This window comes from Merops nubicus, unplaced genomic scaffold, assembly GCF_000691845.1.
Source record: "Merops nubicus isolate BGI_N331 unplaced genomic scaffold, ASM69184v1 scaffold20066, whole genome shotgun sequence".
NCBI lineage: Eukaryota > Metazoa > Chordata > Aves > Coraciiformes > Meropidae > Merops > Merops nubicus.
In genome coordinates this window covers 1,109-25,633 of record NW_008613266.1, presented here as the reverse complement: position 1 = coordinate 25,633, position 24,525 = coordinate 1,109, and the positions used below count along the sequence as shown (strand labels likewise).

The following is a 24,525-nucleotide window of genomic DNA, read 5'->3' as shown; positions in this document are numbered from 1 at the left end:
AGGGAAATCGCATGGACAAGTGCATCAAATGTACGTAGAAATGGTAATACAGCACAACTATTACACAGATATATACAAGTAAAGGCAAGTTGAAGATAGCAGGCCTCCATCAGGAGAAGGTGGTGATAAAGACTGCAATGATTCTTGGATCCTATGGCTTTCTAAGAAAGCTCTCTCTTTTCCACTGATGGAAGGCTATGAAAAATTTTCTTTTCCTTTTCAAAACCAAAAGACAGCTTAACTTCATCAGTGATGAAGACAATGGGATCAAACCCTTTTGGAGTAAGAAAAAATCTGTTATCTCCATTGATATTTACTTAAGAGGAAAGGAAGCTGGCTGAAACATACTTCGTTTTCCCATTGGACAAATGAATTTCCAACAAACTGAATGTATGAAAAAAAATCACATTGTGAGAAGACTGTCAAAACTCTGTAGATAATGTTGATCTCAAAGGTCTCTTCCAACAAAAGCGATTCTGTGATCTATAAATTGAACACTAGGTAAAGGAACAAACGGTGACAAAAATAAATATTTTTTAAAAATACTATTTAAAATTTACTACTTGCTCTAGTAGTATGTAGTTTTCTATGTAAACTTAGCATATGTTTCCTCTGTTTCAATGCCACGTAGTTTTAAAAAATGCCCTTTTGTAGAAATTTTCAGCTGCTTTACTTGCTCTGGAGTATGCATGCTCAATTTCTTCTCATTACTCTTTTCCCAGCTACTCCTTTTTCTTATTTATCACTCACCAACTTAGTTGTCTTAGACAACCAGAAAGTAAATCTTACATATGCAATAAAATGCTATTGCTGGAGAAGAGGAGGCTCCGGGGTGACCTTATAGCAACCTTCCAGAACCTGAAAGGGGCCTACAAGAAAGCAGGGGAGGGACTATTCACAAGGGTTTGGAGTGACAGGACGAGGGGTAATGGCTTTAAGCTAGAAAAGGTGAGATTTAGGCTGGATGTTAGGAAAAAGTTCTTCAATATGAGGCTCATGGACCACTGGAATAGGTTGCCCAGACAGGTGGTGGAGCCCCCATCCCTGGGGACGTTCAAGATCAGGCTAGATGAAGCTCTGAGTAGCTTGATCTAGTTGGAGATGTCCCTGCTTATGGCAGGGGGGCGGGACTAGATGACCTTTGGACCCCTCCAGCCCAGACATTCTATGATTCTATGGAAATGAGGTCTGACGTATATATTCTTCATTATCTACAGAAAAGAATTGTTTCATCCACTGGCCATGAAATTACTCATGCATCTAACTCTCAGGGCTTGACTTTACTAATGCATCCTGGTTTTGAAACAAGGGAAATGCAACTGCAACGTAGCAGCTCTAATGACAGGTGAACAACAGAGTCTTCCTTCCAAAGTCTAATTCTCTTCATTTCTACACCAATGTAAATCTAGAGTAATTTCTAGATCTCTGTGAAATTATATTTACACCCTTCGAGTAGATACCATATAGCTAAGCAGTTAAATTCAAGTCTTACAGATTTTTTCCATATTTCAGACTGGTTTTATATGTGGCCAAGTCAGTATTTTCTGCATATGCTATTTCCTTGTTCTGTAGTGGACAGTAATATAATGTTCACATGGCATGTTACCATTTCGATACTCATCACAAACATCTGCTTTCTTCAAGAAGAAAAGAAATATCGAAGGTGACCACTGCAATTTAAATTATCTTTAGAATTCTCAGGAAGCAAAGCTAAAAAGCAGAAGATGAAACCTCAACAGGAGAACCATCTGTTTTACAGGTCTCATCACAGAAAACGCATTCTAGCCAGATGCCCCACATGCCTTATCTACAAAGGCTCACTTTCCCTGAAGAGCTAATTATGCTTTCTGTAAGAACAGTGCTTGTAAAGGCTATAGAAATGCCACAAAATACACACTTCCTCAATAATGAAGAACAACTTCCAAGAATTCCAGTCCTCTCGTCCTTCCAGACTTAATCAAAATTCTCAAGCAGCGCAAGTACTCTCTGGAGAAAACAACATAGTACTGACTTGTGATTTTCATTTTGAAATTCACAAAGATGTTGAAATGCATTATTATGGTTACCAACATCACTAGATTACTTGCAATTAAGGATGCTTCGGCCTATCATAAATTTGACCAGCACATAAAATTAGTCATGTTTGCTGTGAGAACATACCAATGTGAACGACCTCAATTATTTAAGCTAGCAAAAGAAACAAAGGGCATCTGTGCTCTTGTGGTACCATATGTGGTACCAAGTTCTGTGTGCTACTATGACCTGACACAGTCTGTAATTTAGAACGTGTCAATAACTCAATCATTGTCAACTGCTCATTGAATTTGTGATTATTAAGCACAGGGAAGCTAGCCCTGCTTCCATAAAGTACTTCTGGCTTTATTTATGAATGCAGCTTTTGGTATGTTCTGTGTTCAGCGATTGTTTCTCTTGCCCCACATATTGCAGAAATCAGTATTCTTACTGATATCCAAACGCTCTATTTACACTGCAATTTTCTTGTCATCAACACTTTTGTCTGAAACATTAAAGCTTGTAGACCACATAATAAGGCACATTTAAACCATGGTAAGATAGTCTAAAGACTTTTTATTTACTGGAGTCAGTCAACAGTCAGATATATTTCTATATTCCTTAAGAATGTATATAGATTTAACCCAACAACGGATATGCTTTCAGTTGGAAAATAATTTTTTTCTGCTTTCCTCCCCTCTCAAGACAATCATCCAAAAAGTACATGATTCTTTGTAAAGGAGCAAACTGCTGGCACTGGAATAGCAATCAGTATTTCAAAGAAATCTCTTCTTCTACAAAAGTAACTTCTGAGCAGACAGCTTGCAACTAGTTGGCGAAGCAATTTATGCTTACAGCAAAGAATTGACATGATGCTTACCACTTAAGCATGTGAATTTTGCTCTCCGTTGCTGCATTTTGCAGAAAATACTCTCAGCAAACTGAAAATCTATTTTCAGTAACCATTGTGTATACCTAAACCCTAAATTGACTCATCTAGCCTATCTTAAAGCAAAAGGTCTAAGAAGGCAAGTATAACCACAACAACAACTTGGGTTTCAGAGGTATATACTGAAGGGCGTACACTTACTGTGATGATTAGCCCTTTTTCCTGGAAATATTTAACCAACGGGACAACATTCTGCTTGAAATTCATCAGCCTTCTCTGAGTGGCTTTCAGGTTATCGTCAGGTCTTCCTTGCTGTTCAGCACGCTTCAGTAACCTCTCTTTCAGCCTTTGACTGGAACAGGCCAGGAACACCACCAAATCTGGGGTACAGATCTGTGGAAAGAACAGGTCAAGAAGTTTGTGATTAAGTTGACTATCCAGTGTTACAGGGCTCAACAATTCCAGTATTAGATGGGGCTCAGGTATGCTACATTTGCATAAGTTGGAACTTGATGAAGTAATTAATTTTCTGTTCAGTTTGGTTTGGTTGGTTGTATTTTTAAAAAAAATTTGTAGGCTTGAGGGCCTTATGGAGGGCCATGTTGTCTTCTTATGTTTCACCTGAAATTTTAAGGAAAAAGTTTAGTGAAAAAAATTTTATCTCACCCCAGGACCCTTCTCTAGACTATGTTCATCACTTGCATTACCAGAAGGTTCCCCTAGCTAAAATTAAAATCCTTAATATGAGCAAAATACAATTGTCTCATATTATGCAGGAAAATAATTGTATGGTTTCCATCTAAGTTACTTACCTTTAAGTAAGGTGGTGATTAAAATCCAGCAGCCACTTTGAAGCTAACTGATGCCTATGATGAGGTAGAAACAGATCCTGTTCCAAGGTCCACAGTTTCTTATAAGACTTTCTCTGTTTCCCTAAATCTCAGCCAAACTTCAGCGCACTTTTCAAGAGGTTAGATGTGGCACTTAAGAGGGGTTTAATTTGTACTATCATTTTTGGTCAGTGTGGTGAGCACTGTTTTTCACACCCGTGCCTGCACTAAAATGCAGGAACTACAGCCTTATAGCAATGAGAAAAACTTCTTTTTGAAGTTTAACTCCTTCCTAGTTAAACTGAAGTTGCCCTTATGGCTTTCAGCATTCTTCATAAGTTTTGGTTACTCCTGCTATCAAACAGTTACAGAAGAAATATGTCTGGTGCTTGAGGCAGGGAAAGCAATGAGAGCCTCACTTGCTTAGGAATGTTGCTAAACATAGAGGTCACCACTATTTAATACATGCAGTGGAAAAAACAAGTCATAGAATCATTTAGGTTGGAAAAGACCTTTAAGATCACTGAGTCCAACTGTAAACCTAACACCGCCACATCCACCACTAACCCATGTCCCTAAGTGCCACATCTATATGGATGGTGACTTGATCAGTTCCCTGGACAACCAGTTCCAAATGCTTGGTGACCCCTTCCATGAAGAAATTTTTCCTTATATCAAATTTAAACCTCCCCTGATGCAACTTGAGGCTGTTTCCTCTCATCCTCAAGTCACTTAGACACATGAATTCCCAGGATTTTTAAAATGGGGCTACAACTGTATATTAGCCATGTACCGAAGATCTGATTTTGTTGCTTCCTCTACCTGGTTGTGAGAAAGAAATCTACCTCTCTTTAAAGACTCAGCTGAATATCTTTTGATACTAGCTCAGTGTTGCTAATAAAACATTAGATTTATCTGTAAGAAGCATTTGAGATAAAAATCAAACCCTATTGTACTGTGCAAGTTTTTATCCAGTTGTGGTTTTGAAAGGGTTTATTTGTTTCCACATACACATGCAGTCATTTCTGCTGCCTTTACTTACCTGAACAAAAAAAAAAAAAAAAAAAGCTTTAATTTTAACTAATATTAGTTTAAAAACTACTATTCTAGAAATGACATCATCTAGTTACATTATAAATTATGGTAGACGCTCCAGAATGTTAAATAGACGTTTTATTCGTGTTTCCTGCCTACAGAATAATTTTGTCTTTGTTCATCTTGATACTATGTAAATTTCATAGTCAAATTTGAGCTATACAAAAGTATCACCACTAACTACTGCTGTGTAAAGAAGGAACTGATTTACATCTTTATGTTCATTATACAGTTGTTATTAACACATTGCTACTGAAGGCCAGAACAAACCAGTTATGCTTCTGAACACACTATATCTAGGTTCCCCAACCCAAGGATGTTAAATTGCCTACAGAAAACCATAAACTAGACTGAATAGTCAAGACTTCAAGGTGAATAATCTGGAAGACTAATAACCAAGGTAATTCCATTTGTAGGAATACTACCTGAAGTACAGTCTGGCCTCTTCTCTTGGCAGTCTGAGCACACAAAGGTTCTTCTGAAGTCAAAAGAAACAAGCACAACTTGTTTTGAAAACAGTGGTTATGGTCATTAGCCTTTACAAAAGAGGTCACTGACAGAGTAGGATGTGGAGATGAGGAAGTAGAAAGTGGATAAAAGGCAGAGCCATTTTCAAACAACAAAGGACAGTCTGATAGGCAGCACCAGCAGCCAGGATGGTGGCCTCTTTATCGTTACAGAAAATAAGATTTTAAAACGAAATTATTTTTACAAACACTGTAGGTGATTGGAGACATGAGGACACAAAATACAAACCAAATCCCAAAAATACTAATTCTCATAATTTTTAATGGTCTTTATTAGATTTTGAAACAATTAACCTTGTAATATTTTTTTAAATAACTGGCAGAGGGAGAGAAGCTGTCTTCTACTTCTACCACACGTTTCTCAATGTCAACAAACGAAATAACTTTCCTCCTCTTTTCAGGCTATTCTAAATACATAACTGACAGCGTTATTCTGTCCTCTCATGGAATGAATTATTTATGACAGTTAATTTTGCTGTCACACAATAGCTTTAAGGCACATAATTATTCACATGAAAGACTATGAAAGTAAGTTTCTGTTTTAGACTTTCATGCATTATGAACATTATTAAAAGTTGCTCTGTTAAATGCTTCATTAGTAGTGAAGCGTAATGAGAAATTTGGGAATTTAAAGAGCATACAGTAGTAAAGAAATTCAAACTATAAACCAGATAGATTGTGAAAGTAAACCCTACAGATTTCAAAGCCTTTTTGGTCATAGAACACTGTTTCATGAAAGGGAATGGCTGATGCACACTGCAGTTGACTGAGCACAGAGACATCCCAAGTACCAGTATGGGGCTGATTGGAGCTTCCTAACATACACTACACAGGAACTCAGAAACTGCAACTGCAAAGCAGGGATGTAGTAAAGTGAAGAACAAAAGGAGTTTATACAAGTGAGTAGTTTTACGTAGTGTTTCCATTTTGAGGATCCTAATAATAGTGAAGAAGTGAAAAATGAGGGTAAGAAATCTTTAGATGCTCTGAGCCACACCTGGCCTTCTCCACACTTTCAGTACTTGCTCCCAAGTATCTTCAGGACTAGCACCTACCATGTACTCTTCTCCTCAAGTGTAGAACTTAAGCTTTTGTGTATCACAAATTCAAATCAAACCTCACAGAGAGTATTTAGAATAAATAGATTGCTCATTATTCACCCTAAAGGAAAGAGGAAGGAGATAAAAGGAAGATGTCCTGTTTCACACAAATGAGAGTCTAGCTTTCCACAGTCAGTATCTCTTTGTTAAAGAAACCATGGGTGAAATGTAGCCCCACAGCAAGGGAAGGATCTGAATGCCACCATGAAACCGTCAGGTGTGCAGGTTCTCATTTGCTTAGTTCCCACAAACTGCATTGGCCTTGTAAGTTAGTTCCTGGCCCTATTTTTTTTCTTTTTAATCGTAAAATGTGTTTAATAACAAGGTACAACACAGTAATTACAGTGAAAATTAATTAATTAGGTTTTAATTGTTTCCTAGTGCTTTTTAAAATGGAAAATTCTCTACAGGAGCTGAGCACTGTTGTTCTTAATTTTTTTACTAGTAACAGCAACAATACAAAAGACAGTATCAGAATCCCAAGAACTAGCACTATTTTTTATGACACTCTGGCTTTTGTAGTTTGAAATACATTTCACTCACAGAAACAATGTCAATGAAAGCAATGGTTTCAAGTTCTCAGTTCAAGCTGCCTAGTTTCAAATGAAATATGGTCTCAAAGGGGTTTTTTTTTGAAGTGGAAAAAAATTATTCAAGCATATCTGAGGTAGGAATACAAAGCAGATTCTTATTATGGGATGTCTCTATGAATTCATCTTTTACCTGCAGGATATGCATCTTTATAAACAGAAAGTAGCTGAAAAACATTTAATAAACACAAGTCTCTGCTTGGTTTTAGATGCATCTCTTCTACATCCGTAGGTATACAGACCTAAGAGCACTTAATCTACTTCTACATCTGTTTATAACCTTCAGGGTAAACCCATGAAATGCTATTGATATTTCACTCCTGTTTTTATGAACCACCCTGCTTCCCCTTAAATGAACTGCACCTGCCTCTAAGACATGCTTATAAATTCTTGAAGTCGGAACATAAGAGGCTAGTGTGAACGTACGAGCATCTGGGATTACTTCTGTGGAAACAGCTAGTTTCTCTGTGTAAACACAAGTACAAATTGCTTTTTTCTAACCAAGGAAAGGTTTTTTTTTTCATTGCTCATTTGAAAACAAACCTATTTTTTAAACTCAGATCTAACTGCCCTTGAGTTTTCTGACTACAGAAGAAGTTTTATTCTTCTACAGAGCAAGCACAGATAGAAGAACCAGATTCCTTTATGCTGCTTTCCCATAGCATGCTGATCTTGTGCTGAAGGCAAAGGCTCTTACTCATGTCCAGAAATGCATATGAGGAAGGACGGTGAGGCTCAGGGGAGTGAATGTGACTACTTACTGGAACGCAGCAGAACGGGAATCTCTGTGTATGGCAACAGGCAGGTTTCTGGTTATCCACAAACTTCTGAATTTTAAACGAGACAAAGAGCATATGGCCTCAACTAAGGACAAAACTGCTGGGTACATCCTCTCATTTTTTAGAATAGTATTTATTAATAAGTATATTCTACTTTCTTTGGATCTGAATCTCCTTCCCAAAATGGAACAAGAAGTAAATTGAGAGTATTTCCATGCAAGTCAGTGGTGTTATTGATGTAAAGCAGTATAAGTGGAAGGATGCTCTCTTCTCTCTGGGGATATTTTCTACATCTCCTCTTGTTAGTGAGAATAGTGTGGTTGTTTGCTAGAAATTACATGATTACACTCTCTCTCATTATTCCTCATTAGGCAGAAGACGAAAGTGCTCTGTTTCTTAATTCCTGGTATGTTCTACCAGATACTCCTGAGAAAACTTAAGTGACAGCTCATGAACAATTGCCATTAATTTAACAGTGCATTTTATTCTAATTGGTAAAGGTTACTACCAAGTTAGTTTATGTATATTGTATGGGTGCTCTCCCTTGTAATTACTGATTTGCTTTTTATAGTTCTATCTCTGCTGCATTACTAGACTGTTTGCATAGTTTTCTCTTGTTTTAGAAAAGCAAAATCATGAATCATGTTGTCAAAGAATGAATCTTGCTTGACAGAATTTTTCTGGTAACTGCTTTTGAATCATATTCACACTGCTCAAGAAATAAGCTTCCAGGAAGTTGCTCACACTACATAATTAGGCATCCTAATAATTGACTGAGAGAAGCAGGTACCTTTAGTGAGAACTGATTCAGATTTTCACCTGTGTAGGGTAGCTAGTGGATAAGAATCCCTACCTGTAAACACTAATGCTACAAAGAAGGGTCAAAGCAGAGTTCTGGTTCAAAACTGCTCAGCACCCACCTGCATCCATTCTGAATTGACAACATCAGGTCCTCTCCTGAGGATTAAGGACCAACAATAGGATGAGCTCACCTTTGGTTAGTTTGGCTAGCAGAAAAGAGCCCTTGTTCCAAAAACAAGAAACCTGAGGACTAAGTCTCTTACCCATCAGAAAACTAAACCACTGCTTGCCTTGCCCAGGAGATTGCTCTAGCTTCCAGGAAGAGATGACAGACAATGGTAGGACCATTCCACAGGATTGCTGCTCAGGCTTAGCTTTAAGAAAGCAATGTGAAACTCACAAGGCCAAAGAGAACGAATCAGAGGAACCACAGCAATGCAGACTGCTGATGTACTACCTCTCCCACCCCTCATACAGATGACTGTGTACATATATCCCACAGGGGACTGACGCTTATCAGCCTGGAGCAACAATGTCAAAATCTGGGAGAAGGGAGATAGAAGTTGAGGAAGGAATGAAATAAAAAAGGCACAAAGACTATGATGTAGGAAAAAATACCTTTACCAGAACAAAAATCTACTGTAAAGAACAGATCCTTTTCCCTTAAGAAGATTCACAGAAAGGCTGTATTCACTTTTGTAGTTACTCTGGAGCCCACACTCTTGGACAGTGACAGTGAAGGTTTTCTATGAGAAGCTCTTTGCAGAGCATGAGCTTGGCAGCCAGACCACCACAGGTCAGCTGGCCATGAACACCTATGTCAAACTTTGGGGGATACTGCTGACATAATTTCTGCTTGGAGGTTTACGTATTGGACTTGGAGGAACAGTACTGCTTATCCTTAGCCTTTGAGGCTGTCAGAGGACAAGTCAGTTTTTCCCAGCATCCTATATTGTGCCATCTACATAGTTCGTTCTACTTTAGCACAACTAATTCCCGTAATAATTTTCATAAAGAACATATTTGGGAGTTAAAAAGTGAACTCAAATCACAGCCAAGATGAACTAGATATTCTTTGTAGAAGTAGTGCATTTATGAATATTCTTAAGAACATTTTAAACGAAGAACCAGGTAAAATTTGCTGTCTCTGTTTATTATTTAAAATAACATTCTTCTTCAAATATAATCTTGTCATCAATGCCCTATAATACAAAAATATTTGTAAGATAATTGCTACAAAAATAGTCCCTCTCTTTTATCAAGGAATTAAATTATATTAATTAATTAATATTCATTAATACCTGCTCCACATTTCATTTCACCATTAACAAAACTTACAATTAATATATCTTAAGCAAATCTCATCTGTACTTTACTGAAACTAACAAGGTTAATGTTGGTCAAGGAATCACTGAAATCAGAGAGAAAGTTATGCATGAATGACTCAAAGGGGGCACGATGAACCTAAACCAAAGCAGTAATTGAAATTAACTGGAAAATACAGAATTGAGATATTGTTTCTCCTGAGAAGGGTAAAAACTTATTGCCATGTGAGGGATTACGCAGAAGTCAAACTGCAGTTTCTTCACAAGTCATTTGAGTTCAATACACCACGCAGAGGCATTTTATTACAGGGTTACTGGAAAGGAAGATTTTTAGCATGCTTGAGCATGCTGGTACTGCAGATGACTTTCTGAATTTCAAGCTGACAGGTTAATGGTAAATAAACCATCTTCTCAGCTTTTGCAGAAGTGTGCTTGGAATCTAAAGACCTTTCTACTCTTTACACTCAGTAGAGATCATGGATACCTTAGAAATCTGTGGTTTAGGATAGCTTTATGCCTAGGCTCAAACTGAAAGGCTAAATAAATCAGTATTAAAACTGCACTACTATGCAGAAGGATTTAAAAATGATCAGAATTCAGAAATTATCATATACTTAAAACAAGTATATAAACTGGAAGTTCTATTTGCTTTTAAGACATTACAATTCATGGTGTTTTTTTTTTTTTTTTTTCCTCTGCAGTCATGACTGCTTGGAACTTTGTTTTAAAGTGAGAGCTGAGACTCTCACAGTCATGTGACTTCAGGGCTTTATGAAATGTAACCCCATCAAAAGAGTTGGCAGTATTGACTCTGCTTTCTGGAATTAAATGAGAGTTAGAATTTGTTAACAATCCAAGACTCCCAATGAGAAGACTTGTATGTCATGTCAAACTGAGAGAAACTCAGAGAACTGCACTGCTCATGGATCCGAGTTCTCACAGGCTGCAAGGAGCCTGCAATGAGTAGCTGAGCAATAAGAAATGAAGCTGGTGCAAGTCATTAGAATGGCAGAGCTGCTGCTGCTTGCCAAGCGCTGCTGAAAATCTGAAAACATCACTGATGACATCTTAAAGACTTCTCTCCTACTCAAAAGATCTGCTTCATAGGAATAGTGACATTAATGAAACAATAAAAGGGAGAGAAAGAAAGCTTTAATTCGAATGTAAAATTCCTTAGATGTGTAAAGTGATTTTTAATCCACTTATTCCAGATTCATGTTATTGCTTGGAAACAGTGTTACATCTGGTTTCTAGATCTGAGAACAAAGAGAAATACTGTGAGTGCTGCAAATGATACGTTACTTTATCTTAGGCACTTTAGTCACTGAGATGCAATGTGTTTTAATACAATTCTGCCTAGCAACGTGTTGAGAACTTACTGTCCACACAAGAGTCTGGCAACACAATATGGAAGAAATCATCATCTTTTAGCTGTACCTATGTTTGGGAATGTTAGCATAAGTTGGTTTGTTTTGACTCATTTACTAAAAATAGCTATTTTTTCCCTGAGAAAAGTTCAGCTTCAGGATTAGTCAAAGGGATAAAAATGTGCTGGTAGTACCAAGAGCAATTGCAAGCAAAGTTTAATAAGAATTCATTGTCACTGTACACTTCTATACTTGAACATTATGCAGGACAGGTACTGTAACTAGTTCAGATATACATGTATACATTTGATTTTTTCACAAAGTGAAGAGATTATGAAGGCTCAAATAGTGTCGTCTCATTAACAGCTATATGAGCCATTAAACTGAAGGAATCATTTTGGCATAAATAATTGGTTACATTAAAGATGTCTGCAGACACAGTACACTTAGATTTTTACATGTTCTTGCAAGAGAAACCAGGCACCTTAGCTGACCTTTTCCTTCTCTGCTACTAATATTGTGAACCATTTCCCATCTAAATTACTTTATAATCACAGAATCACAGAATCACAGAATGTTAGGGCTTGGAAGGGACCTCCAGAGATCATCGAGTCCAACCCCCCTGCCAGAGCAGGACCATCTCGTATAGGGCAGGTCACACAGGAACACATCCAGACGGGTCTTAAAAGTCTCCAAGGAAAAAGACTCCACAACCTGCCTGGGGAGCCTGTTCCAGTGCTCTGTAACCCTGACAGTAAAGAAGTTCTTCCTCATGTTCAGGTGGAACTTCCTGTGCTCCAGCTTGTGACCATTACCCCGTGTCCTGTTGCAGGGCGTAAGTGAGAAGAGATTGCCCTTTCCTTCCTGACATCCAGCCCTCATATATTTATACACATTAATTAGCTCCCCCCTAAGTGTTCTCTTCTCCAGACTAAAAAGCCCCAGGTCTCTCAGCCTCTCCTCATAAGGCAGGTGTACTAGTCCCCCAATCATCTTCGTAGCCCCTTGCTGGACTCTCTTGAGTAGATCTCTGTCCCTTTTGAAATGGGGGGCCCAGAACTGGACACAATACTCCAGGTGAGGTCTCACCAGGGCAGAGTCGGGGGGGGGATGAGGACCTCCCTTGTTCTGCTGCATACACTTTTCTTAATGCACCCCAGGATACCATTGGCCTTCCTGGCTACAAGGACACACAATAACTGAGCATAGTTCTTACTGGTGAAAGCCATGTAATAATATATACAAAAAGGTTCAGTAAACAACGTTCAAGGAACTATAGTGCTAATGTTTGGGCGCAAGATAGATTTTATGCCCTATGAGTTCTTTACCATCCACTGTCCACAACATGCACTGGTGGAGAAAGAGAAGATGATGTGGCTTAAACCAGACTGTACTGGCTCTCTCCTGGTCCACCTTTCACTGACCACTGTGGCCAGCTCCTAGTTCAAGTTTTGAATTCTTGAGTCCACATACTTTCTGGATCCCACCACATAGAATCATAGAATCATTTAGGTTGGAAGGGACCTCCAAGATCATCAAGTCCAACATCATGCCTCACAAAGACGAATAACACATAATTAACAAAATAATATAGACTTCTTACAATCAATAAACACAAGACTTGCTTTCTTGAACTGGGGTGATGTTAAGTTTCTGTAACCTATTTTGTTTACAGACTTCCTATTTTGCTCACATTTGTTGAGTCTTTGTTCCAGCCTTACCTCCTGTCTCAATATCTTGTATTACTCATCTCTTTTTCCATTCCATTTAATAACTTTTCCTTCACATTCTCCCCCCACAATTTATTTTTGGTTTTACCACATACATTCTTGGAGTTTGTTTCTCTCTGTGTAAACAGTAGCAAAGGATAAAAGCTATGCAATGGAAAACACCACTTATAAAATTAATGCTTCTTTGCCCTTTTCAAGCTTCTATGGGATTACAGATGAAAACAAATCCCAACCTACTCAAATGATAAAGGATAAATGAACAGTCACCCATGTCCATGTTTCTCATTCCTCCCATTGGCATCTAATCTATAATCCTATATAGCTGAAAGAACTGAGAAAGCCAGTGAAATCTGTTTACCCTGATACAAATTTACTGTCATTATTTTATTTACATCATAAAATCCAAACATGTTCTAGCTGCTTTATGGAACAAATAATAATGTAAAGTCACTGTTCTAAAGCACACAATTGCACTTTAGAACCTTCATAGTCAAAACAACTAACATGAATGAGGGAAAACGGTTAAATCAATAGTTAACACTTCATGCACCTTTTGGCAGTTCCCCTAAATGTAACCTTTGCTTGGGTCATACAACCTTTTCTGTTGTTTTCGGGTACATAAGTCTGAAGGTCACCATCCGTAAGAATAAGTAAGTTTTCACCCATAACAAAATTACTGATAACAATAAGAATGAGTTCTGTATCAGAACTTTTAACCAACAGATCTCAGTGTTCTACATAGGATGTATTAATAAAGATACAGCATATATATAACAGAGTAATGTGATTTGGCTATTTGCATTTTGTGCGATTTCATCCTTTTCTTCAGAAGGATGTTCCACTGCTTAATATAAAGTGTCTTCCTATTTAATTGAAACTTCCTTTACTGAAATTTCAACTAATTATTTTCATCTTGTCACTTCTGGCTAATGAGAACAATTCTGTTGTGTTCTCCTACACACTGCTAGCAAGAATGTTATAACACTTCTAAGCTGTAGAAAACACCCATAGCATCTTTAATTGCAGACCTACACATATTATCACAGCAGTTAATTACTGAATTTTCCACCAGTCTCTTGCAGTTCCCATCAAGGGACCTCCAAGTGCCTTTAAAACGTTAACATGTTTAATGTAAAGAACCTGACATGCTATGGATTACTGTCAGCCCCATCCTATAAAAGAAGATACCATGTCTGCCAGTAGTCCCCTTTCCTTATGACAAGACCTTTCTATTTATGTGTGTAGCATTATAGGTTACTAAAGAGAAAATTTTAAAGAAATAACAAGCATGTTTTATTTCTTTAAAATATAAATCCAAGATAAAACACTGAATATATCCCACTGGATTAAATGGAAGATTTATGCTGAAATATGGGCATCCCTTATACACTTATTTCCATGTACTTAGATATGCTCATATGAAAGGTCAGCTACAAAGAAAGGTGAAAAAAGGGAGTCTAAACAGACCAAATTTTCATTCCAGTGCTCCTATAAAAACTCTACGATTCTTTCTTCCTTTCCTATTTTTATTTTAGAACAGGTGAGACTGAAAGGTGTCCCTATATGAAGTGCTCTAGGATTTTCTTTAGAGATTCAGTTATCTATTTTTCAGGGAGAACCAGGTTTGAGGAGTATGATTTAGCAAATCCCATTAGACTGAAAACAAAGGAGCTCTCTGAGAACATAGGCAGGTCTAAAATTACTAAATCCATCCTCTCTGTTCTCTAAAAAAAGCCCTGCACAACAGACCAATCTACAGCATCCTTGAAGCCATAGAATATACTAAGAAGGAGCCTAAGTTAGGACTTCTATCATCTGTCATTCCATCAGTCTTTTTTTTCATGCAGTTTTCTCTAGACATCAAGAGCTAACCAGGCTGGCAGAGGGGAATATTTCAAGTTAAATGAGGACATACTATAAAAGCGTATTAGAATGTTGCAAAGGGAGGGTTCAAACATATATGAAACACAGGGCACATCTTTCTCCCCTTCCACAGCACAGTACTGCCTGAGCTTTTTCTATTACCTCCTGGACTCCACTACTTAGTGGTATTACTAATGGAATCTATGATGGGTGTTCAGGTGTTGTTTAACTGGTTTTCCTTTGCAGAAGGATAATCTGACCCTAGGATAACTCAAAGCACTTAATTTAACTCTGATCAGTTCTCTCAGTTTCACATCCCTCATTCTTTCATCAAACACAGAATCAGCACAAAATTATAGCACCAAGAAATGCACTTAAGTCACACTATCATACAATATGCTGGACAAGAAAAATGAGGCAAGGAAATGACCAATAGGCCTAAATTTCTGCTGTTTCATTTATAAAACAGTCAATCTTCTACTTTGTTAATTATAAGGAGATGCAGTTGGCAGTCATTGGCTATTTTCTGTAATAACTATTGTGTGTTTCCTTTAATTTCCTCAATTCAGTCTTCTAAATTTTGCACAGAATAATACTTTATAGAAGCACACTAACAAAATGCCTCTTTAGTTTTTTTCTTTTGTTACTTCTGTCTCAGCAATGCCACCTAGAATTCGAAATACAGAAATGGTAGTATGCCAGCAATTGTGAAGGACTTTGAAATGCTCTGCATGAAGGACACTCTAAAAATTCAGCACTGAAACTGTAACTTTACTTGTGACCCTAACTGTTCTGTTAACAGTACTTGATCAGAAAATTACACAAGCTGTTTGTTTTTCCACTCTATTTAAGTGTTTTTAGATTAGTTTAAAATATACACATGAAAATAACATGTGAATAGAACTTGGGAATACAGTTTTAGCTGACTGAAAAGTATCTAGATTTCTTAAAAAAAGAGCATCATTTTTGGTCTATAAAAACCTGCAAAACATGGGGATTTCTGACCCTTACTTTATTCCAGTCATTTCAATGCAATGGAATAAAACTGAGATTAAATGCATTATGAAGATATGCATTGATTTAAGTGTTTCTCTTCAGGTAGATTCAACTGAACAAATAGATATGGAAACATGATGTCTTCTCCCTTTCCAAATCACTAATATACAAAAAATATTGGGTTTTAGATGTGATGTTATTTTCTTCATCTTGAGAGGATTTTCATTACTGAGAGAAGAGCCTTGGATTGTTGGTTATATTACGACATTGTCTTTTTACAAAATATTCTGTCTTCAGACAGGATGCAGTAGAGTGTGAAATAAAAGAATAACCTTCTATCAACCTGTAATTATGTACTTGCAAAGATTTAAAGAGCAATGCCCCGTTATAAGTAACATCTAGTCTTTCTTGGAATCTGACTGATGATTTCAAGAAGCTTAACTGTTCTAGAGATATGTAAGTTATTTTAAGAATAAAAACAATCTCTTACTTGGTCCTCAAAGGAGATTGCCTGGGCAACATCTCTGGGAAATCCATCAATCACTATACCCTCTTCATCAGGGATTTGCATTAGTCTCTGCTTTATCTCAGTTATGGTTGTTTCCTTTCACAGAGAAAAGAGATTATTTATTTAATATTGTAAAAGATGCTTTCTTGATAGCACACATTAATACAGCATGCACGAATCCTTCGAAAGTAAATATTAACACAGGATACATTGTACCTGAGGGGCCAGCTCTCCAGTAGTAATTATTTTGGCAATTAGGCTCCATTTTCTATTGCTGCTTGTGCTGTGGATCTTCTTCCTTAACAATTCACCAACTGATATGTAGTTAAATCCATAACGTTCTGCTATTTTCAAACTCTGTGTTCCTTTACCACTTCCTGGGCCACCTATTGTTAATTATAAGCAGAACATCAAATTAAGCTTTCATCTGCAGTATCACCTCATGTGTGAAATCTGCCATCGGCAACAATTTTACAACCATTATTAGAGCACGACTTGTTACCAGCCATTAAAAATGGGTCTCATCTACCTGATCATAAAGGTAACAGTTTGTAAATTGAAGTATTAAAAAAGAATACAGGTCTACTTGTGAATTAAAAATAAACACACTCTTTTAGGCTTGACCTCAATCTAAAGCTGTTCCTGGAAAGGAATTTTTCATGATTTGTATTTAAGGAATAGACAAATGAACTGGTCTCTTCTTCAGCTCTGTGAACCCAAACAAAGAGCCAGATAGTCCGAAGTGTTTTCAAGTCAGAAAGAATCATACGTGTTAAATACACCAATACAATCAACAGACTAGTCATGAAATGGAACTAATAAAATGTGCTCCTAAATATGCTTACATGAGTTTTGGAGGTTTTTCTAATTTAAAAATACAGAAAAAAATATTAAATAATCAACAGAGATGTTTCCATAGTGATTTGGTACAAGGACTTTAGTTGAACCACACATACTTCTGGTATTGACGCCTGAAGCATCTGATAGAGCAGCAATTTGTTAGGTTCAATTTGCTGGACAACCTAAAGAATAAAGACATCCTTCAATAGAGCACAAGCAGAATAGGTGGCAAAATCACAGAAACCAGCTACATTATATACCAGGAAATGCTGAAATGAAGGTCAGCTGGACAGCAGAAGCAAGAACGTATGTAAAAAAAAATCAGACTGTGTCTGAACTAAAATAACACATTATGATACAAAGAACAGAGAAGCAGGAATCCAGTGTGTAAAAATAGGGAAGAGTTTTGATAAAAATAAATGCTTAAAAAAGTGCATGTTACTGAGTAGCATAACAAAGCAAAACCAAAACAAATGTTCTGATATTAATTCTCAACACTAAATATCTATATGTTGGGGAATTGTGTGTGAGAATATTGAATTTTATTTCAACAGGTAAAGAATTAAGATTTATTAAAAATATAATATACATTTTTTATGAACATCGAAAAATACAGCAATGCAGTGAAAGTAAATATGAATACAATGAGCTTCTTGCTAATAATCACATAAATCTTTCTTATATTAGCTGTATTATTCCCATAAATAGCTTTTAGGTATTTATATAAGTAACACAGGTTTGATATCAGGATAAGCTTTATGTTACTTCTTCATACATGCTTGTGACACTCTGTGTAACCAGGTTCAAAACGGTGCCCCAATATTACATGTCAGAGGGCTTTCAGTGTCACAAGGATCTTGTCTGTACCCTTGATGTGATGGTAACTCTCCACTTGGCCTTTGTAACTCAGCTCAGGACCCATCTGAAAAGAATGCACAGGGAAACTTGTGTATTGTTAAGGTGTTCCAGTACCCTGCCCACAGTTATCTGTACTCTTGGGCAAAAAAAGAGTTTTATAATTATGCAATTAGTTTAAATAATGTGTAAATCAAGACAGGTTAAGATAAATGCAAATGTAAGTATTTACCCATAAAATCCAACTAGTCAGTACAGCTACAGATGTTCACAAAACGCACAAGCAAAGAAATTAAAGGAAAACTGTATCTTATCTCTGTACAGTAAGGTCACAACTGAAAAATATTTCTCCCTCATTCAGTTCACTTGCTGCTTTTCTCTTGAAAAGGCACACGCCTTTGCACTTCTTTCAGCTGGTTATGTTAGATTTTACAGCTATTCTTCCATCTCAGTTCTTCTAGGTGATCTAGATGGGCTTATTTTTTTCAGCTTGAACTTTTTCATCGACAGTTTAGCTATCCTCTTCGTTAGAATAAAGGATGTTTCCTTTTTGTAGCTACACAAGCTTCCAATGTGTGGCTACAAAGCAGTTCTGCTTGGGCTCTTCCCACCCCCTTTGATGGCACACTCAGCCTTCCCCATGACAAATGCATTTCACCAAGCCTCACATTCTGTTTCACTCCTGTATCAAAATTCTAACTGATACAAATGTTCAAACAAGAATTCTATGTATGTTACAGTTTATTACAGGCTCTTGGTAATCTGGAATCATAGTAGGTTTGGGGTAACTGATTCTCAGTGACTTTTTCCTTATGTAGATGAAAACAATTGCACAAAGAAGCGCAGCTAATTGTTCAGTGATTGCTGCCAGTTTGTCAGGAGCAGATTTTGCCAGGTGAATGAATAGGATTATTACCAATTCCTGGAATGTCTACAAACTCTGCAAATTTCCATAAGCAACCCTCTTTCTATATATACAGCCACATATTGCAACCTAATGAGCATAATGCAGAAATAATATTTTTTATATATGTGTGTTTATACATATGTGTAACATTTTTTTACTATGAATTTAAGTGACTTTATTTACTTGCAATAATCCTAGCTACTGGAACAAAAAAAGGTTGGTAACTGTAATTGTAATTGTGCTTTGGAGCAAAGGGTTTGTAAAGCATACTGGAGCCAATGCTGTGCTTAACTCCTGCAGACAAAATACTTCCAAGGAAGGCAATTTAGGTTATCTTCCTGGACACAAGTTTGAAACAGGCCATGTTGCACCTCAGAAACAATAAAGATGTAAAACATATATAGCTAAGGTAGAAAATTAGAAACGGAAAACTTGACAACAAGGAAAATGGTATCCATGTTCCAGCAGAGAAGACAGAAAACCAAAACTGTTCCTTACAAATCATCGGTCTCTGTAAAACCATAAAATAACTAAAAAACTTTTTGAAGCCAAGTAGATTGACTTTTCCCTCCTCTTAGGGACAGCTTTTTTTTGCCAGTAAAGAGAAGCAGTAAAAAAATGTGGGTTTTGGCACTTCTGTTCTTTCAATTTGAATTACAAGCAAAGAAAAACTAATAAAGTATTTGCTTTAATGTTCATAAACTTATTATTTTGTTTTTCTTAATCCAAAAATATCCCTTTATAGCAAACTGGGATTATCCGTTTGCAATCTAAAAGGAAACATTCACGTAATAAAATAATTGAAAAGTGATAGGACAAAACTACTTCCCACAGCAAACCATTGTAATTTATAGATCCATTCCTGACTCTTTGATAAATCACACTGACAAACTGTTCACAAGAAAGGAAAATCAAATCACTTTTGTTTTTCATTCTTTTCATTTATTCTGTTACTATACATTATTCAAGAAAAGTGTGATTATTTTACATATTTCTTATACGATGTCTAGACTAGGGAACATTTGTTGCATGTAAAATTACGTTTGCTAAATGGTTTCCAGTATAGATTTGTATGCCTAAGAAGTATCATTGAAGCAGCTAGTTTTGTCAACGGAAATGCAAAGTTTCAATTTTGCTTATATTGTTGTAAATTCAGCGAAAATTCATGTAATAGTAAGATATCTGAAACAACTTACAATTTTAAAAGCTACCTGTGGACTGGATTGAACAAATCAACAGGCCAACCTCTGCTGACAGCACTATCTTTGAGCTATCCTCTAAACTTTGGTTTTAAAAGGAAAATATATTCTTTTAATATTAACCAATATTTTTAATTAAGTGCAGTTTAAAAGCATATGAATCTACGAGGCTTATGACACCAGGTAATTAATTTTTTTAAGATCTTTGTATTCGGGCTGTATCAATAGTAAAAATGTGTTTGTCAAAATATGTTAGGATGTACATTTTTAAACAAAACCTAGTTTCCTGGCGTTATAATGCCTTAGAAACTTAATTTTCCAGTGATTCAGATGTGGGCCATCCTGACTGATTCCCTCTGAGTTTTCTAAAATCTAGTCACATGCTCATCTTGCAGCTTTATAGCTTTACGTTTCACTAGAAGACTTTTCTGCAAATATGGAAAAATAATAAAACCCCCATCTTTGTAAGTGAGTTCTCTTTTGCCTTGGAGCTACCTGGTTCATTTTAAGTATGATAGATTTCATAAAGCAAGAAGCTGTAAAAACCTTTATGGAAGCATTAAGAAAATCTTGGGCTAATGCATTATTAAAGAAAAGTTCACTTAATATGTGAAGCAGAAGACAGGTCTTTCATATCTATTCACTTCAGTCCCCAACAATGAATGGGACCAGTACCACCTGAACTAGGCAGTATGTTTAGTTATCACTAGTTAGGCACAAATAGTTTGCCTAAGTGAAGTTTTTGCTGGTGATTTATGCAAACTGAAAAATACACAACACATCTTTTGTGTACAATTTTTGCATTGCCTTTTGAAATTAATAATATTCTTCTTTCATTTTCTCTCTTTCATTCAGTATATTAGTTCTTTTATTCCTTCCAGTGTGCGTTTTGATATGCTTTCTCAATAGAAAGTTGAATTTGGGAGAAATTTTCTTGATACTGTACAAAACCCAGCAGTAGCCACTAATCTACGTATGGTATTGTGTTTCTATCAGATCACACTGTAGCACACAGATGGAGAGAAACTCAGCTGGAAAAATAAACCTGAAACAGCCTTTGTGAAATGTTTACAATCTTCCCTATATAAATGAGGGGAAAGAAAAGCGCTGTAAAATCCATCGTCCATTCACTATATGCTGACATTCAAGGATTTTACTTCAAATACCCATGCAATCAGTTCCAGAAAGAAAACCAATCTCTCTTTATCTCACCTAGATCAAACCTTCATCCATGACTCTGCTGCAACAGAGCTACATGGATTTAAATGTTAAGAGCCTCCTGTGGTCACTGAAAAGAAGCCGGTTATTCTCCTTTATGAAAAGGAAAGATAGCTAATTAATTAAGATGGAAGAAAGGCATGTGTTATTTCTCCATCTAATGCAAGCTTTATAGTTCAACAGTGCATGGAGAAATTTGCAAGTTGAGATTTGTAATTCCATAACAAAAGATTAAGAAAACTCAAATGCCTAAGAAATTCTTTTGGCATACCACAAGCATCTAGAAAAAATGCCTGGTTTTCTGTTTTCAGTATATTCCAATATCACATTTCTGAGGACTGCTGGATGCAAAGCATAGAGAACATGCTGTTCTTAGACACCCCACTCTGTAATACAGAGAAGACATTTCTATTCTCTTTTACTATACTACATAGTATTCTCTGTTATGGAAGCAATCTCTTTCTAATACGAATAATGCTTTATAGACAAAAAAGGTGATTGATTCTCCATCACCTGGCACCTGTGCTGTAACTATTTAAACAGCCCAGAGAATCAGGCTGGGCAGCAAAATTTTGAAAGGCAACTATCCCAGATGACAAGAAAACTACCTCAAAAACTTTAAATTCAGAAATTGATTTAGACTGAAACTGCAGCTATTTCTTAATAAAGAGTAGGAAGCCTGAGGGTAAAAAGTATGAGCTGCTTAGAAAGGACACTAAACAGCACACAAGAGACAACTTGAGGAGAGAGCACAATTAACTAATGCTAACTGACTGCTCCATCTCCCGGAAGGTGGCACAAGATTCATTCACCAAATAGATCTAGGGATTAATTCATCAATGAAATGGACTAGTGACCATGTACACTCACTCCAGCTGGACATACCAACCAGTTTTAAAGATTCTAAATATAAGGGACAAAAGTTCCCTGTGACCTTTTTAAGCTGGGTTACCCAATGTTTTTAAATATCCTTTTTTGTGGGCAGCTTTGAGTACATCTCAGATACAGAGCACGCTTCAGAAGAGCACTTTGGTTCACATGGTGGAGCTGTCTTGAAATGTAAGAGCCTGGTTTGTTTTAGATTACATCAAACTGGCAGATGTGCTCCATAAGCAAACCATGTCTTCTCCAGCTGCTAAAAGGCTTCCAGGTGACAGAACATGACCACAGGTGCTCACTGTAACCCCTAAAATGCTTACGGTTGGGATTCTATACCCTCAGCACTAACAATTTCACTATCTGAAACACTCTAAGTGGGCTGCACCACTTCCTACAGCAGATGAAAAAAAAAGTATTTAAATACATATAGGCATTCAATGTATTTGCTGTACAAATAAAAAGGCAAAAGTGACAAAGATAAAATCTTGTCAAAATGACTCTGCCTTCATACCTATGACTAGGATAATTTTTGGTCGAGGTCTTGCAGGATCAAATACATCGTACTCCTCAATTAGCTCAGCAGTTTCAGAGAGGTCGGTGTCACTTTCTATTGAAAACTGTTGGATGGGAGGGAGTCGCTCATACCGTCGGTATGGGAAGTTAGAATTATCAGGCATCACTGTAAAATAGAAGATAAACTGGGAATTGTGGAAACACACAGAAAACTCTAAATCTACTGTGTATAGAATTTTAAATAAGTATAATAAAGTATAAATATCTCCTAATTTTACAACATGCTGATTTATTAAACTGGAACAACTAGAAGTCACCTTTCTTTGGTGTCTCTTTACAAGCATGTCAGCTTTTCTGTAGAAATCCGTGCATTGCACCCAGAGTTCAGCAGTGGCCTTCAAGAAGAAAAGCCTTGTACTGTGCAGATAACCTGTACTATTAAGTAGAGCTCTTTTGGTGACACATGTTGTACACAGAGACTGAGTTAGTATTCTTGCTAATTAGTTTAATGAAATGCTGGTTGGCAAGGAAGAATAACTATGGCAACTGAATGGATGAGCTAATTACTTTTTGTTAACATTACAGATAAAATAATTATAGGTATTGGTATGACATTTGTTTAGATTTTCTGAGAATGCACATTTTTATAACAGTTTATGATTTACATTGTATTTAGCATATCAATCCAATATAAGCTAGAAAAACTACCTAGAGTAAATGCATTGAAGTTAGTATCTATGTCACCCATAAGGACCAACCAAAAATATAAGTCAAGTCCAACTGAGTCAGTTTTGCCTCTATCTTTGCAAACGTTTTAGGTAGGATATGAGAAATCTCTCCATTAATATGTTAAACATTTACACAGCAAATACCCATCTTTAAGCTGCAAAATGATCACAATTTCCTCTCCTATATAGCATCTGTTATGGGAGGAGAAAAAAGTGCCAAAACACAAGGAAGCAGAATCCTTGAGTCCTTTCCTTCAAGGAAAATCCGAATGAGGCACAATCTGCTATGTAAGTATAAAATAATTCAGTAGTGGATGTAAACCCACCCACAGTACAAGAAACATAATTATTTTTGTACTTAATACATTACCATTCCTGAAAAAAGATCTCCTGGATTGTCCTCCATTGAGTGGAGGCAGGGTCTTCTTTTCTGGGCTGACAAAAGTGTCCCATTTCACTTTTTCTGGCCCTCCAAGCTCTTTCACTTTCTGCAAACAACTTTCCAAATATTCAATTGGGTCATCAGGTTTGTAACACATTAATCCATTCAACAGACTCTGCAACGTAAGATCATAAATACGTACTATAACGATAGATGCCAGGAAAAAAACAAGCACTTTGAATTCTACTTCACACAGAGAAATCACATATTCCTTATATATTCACTCTCCACATCAAGCCAATGTGTGAGAGTGAGGCCTTCAAAAACCATATGATTTTGGTCTGCCAATGTCAGAAAAAATGATTTAGAACAGGAAACTCGTGGCTGTGTCTTTACATTTGCCTGTTTGCACTGTAATAAAAATCGAAAACAGGAAAAAAGCTCCCTGCATTTTTCTTAGAACTACCAACCACCGGCAAATATACGCAGAGCAATGCGTATGCCAGATAACCCTAGAAGTTCCATATTCTGTGTAGCCTGATAGATCATTAAAATGTACCTTTTCCCTATTGAACAGTGCACCCACAAGTA

General features: G+C 36.7%; 1 protein-coding gene across 1 annotated transcript in view; it reads right to left on the bottom strand.

The window, feature by feature from the left end:
• The window catches only part of AK5 (adenylate kinase 5), an 89,884-nt gene extending 65,781 nt beyond the window's left edge, over nt 1-24,103 (bottom strand). Inside the window, exons 1-5 of the mRNA XM_008941859.1 lie at nt 23,923-24,103; nt 22,823-22,990; nt 16,630-16,799; nt 16,396-16,509; nt 3,104-3,295 (exon numbers count right to left, since the gene is read on the bottom strand). Coding sequence (XP_008940107.1) covers nt 3,104-3,295; nt 16,396-16,509; nt 16,630-16,799; nt 22,823-22,990; nt 23,923-24,091 — 813 coding nt within the window. The 5' untranslated portion in view covers nt 24,092-24,103. The remainder of the gene's footprint in view (nt 1-3,103; nt 3,296-16,395; nt 16,510-16,629; nt 16,800-22,822; nt 22,991-23,922) is intronic.
• Between the last annotated feature and the right edge of the window lie 422 nt (nt 24,104-24,525).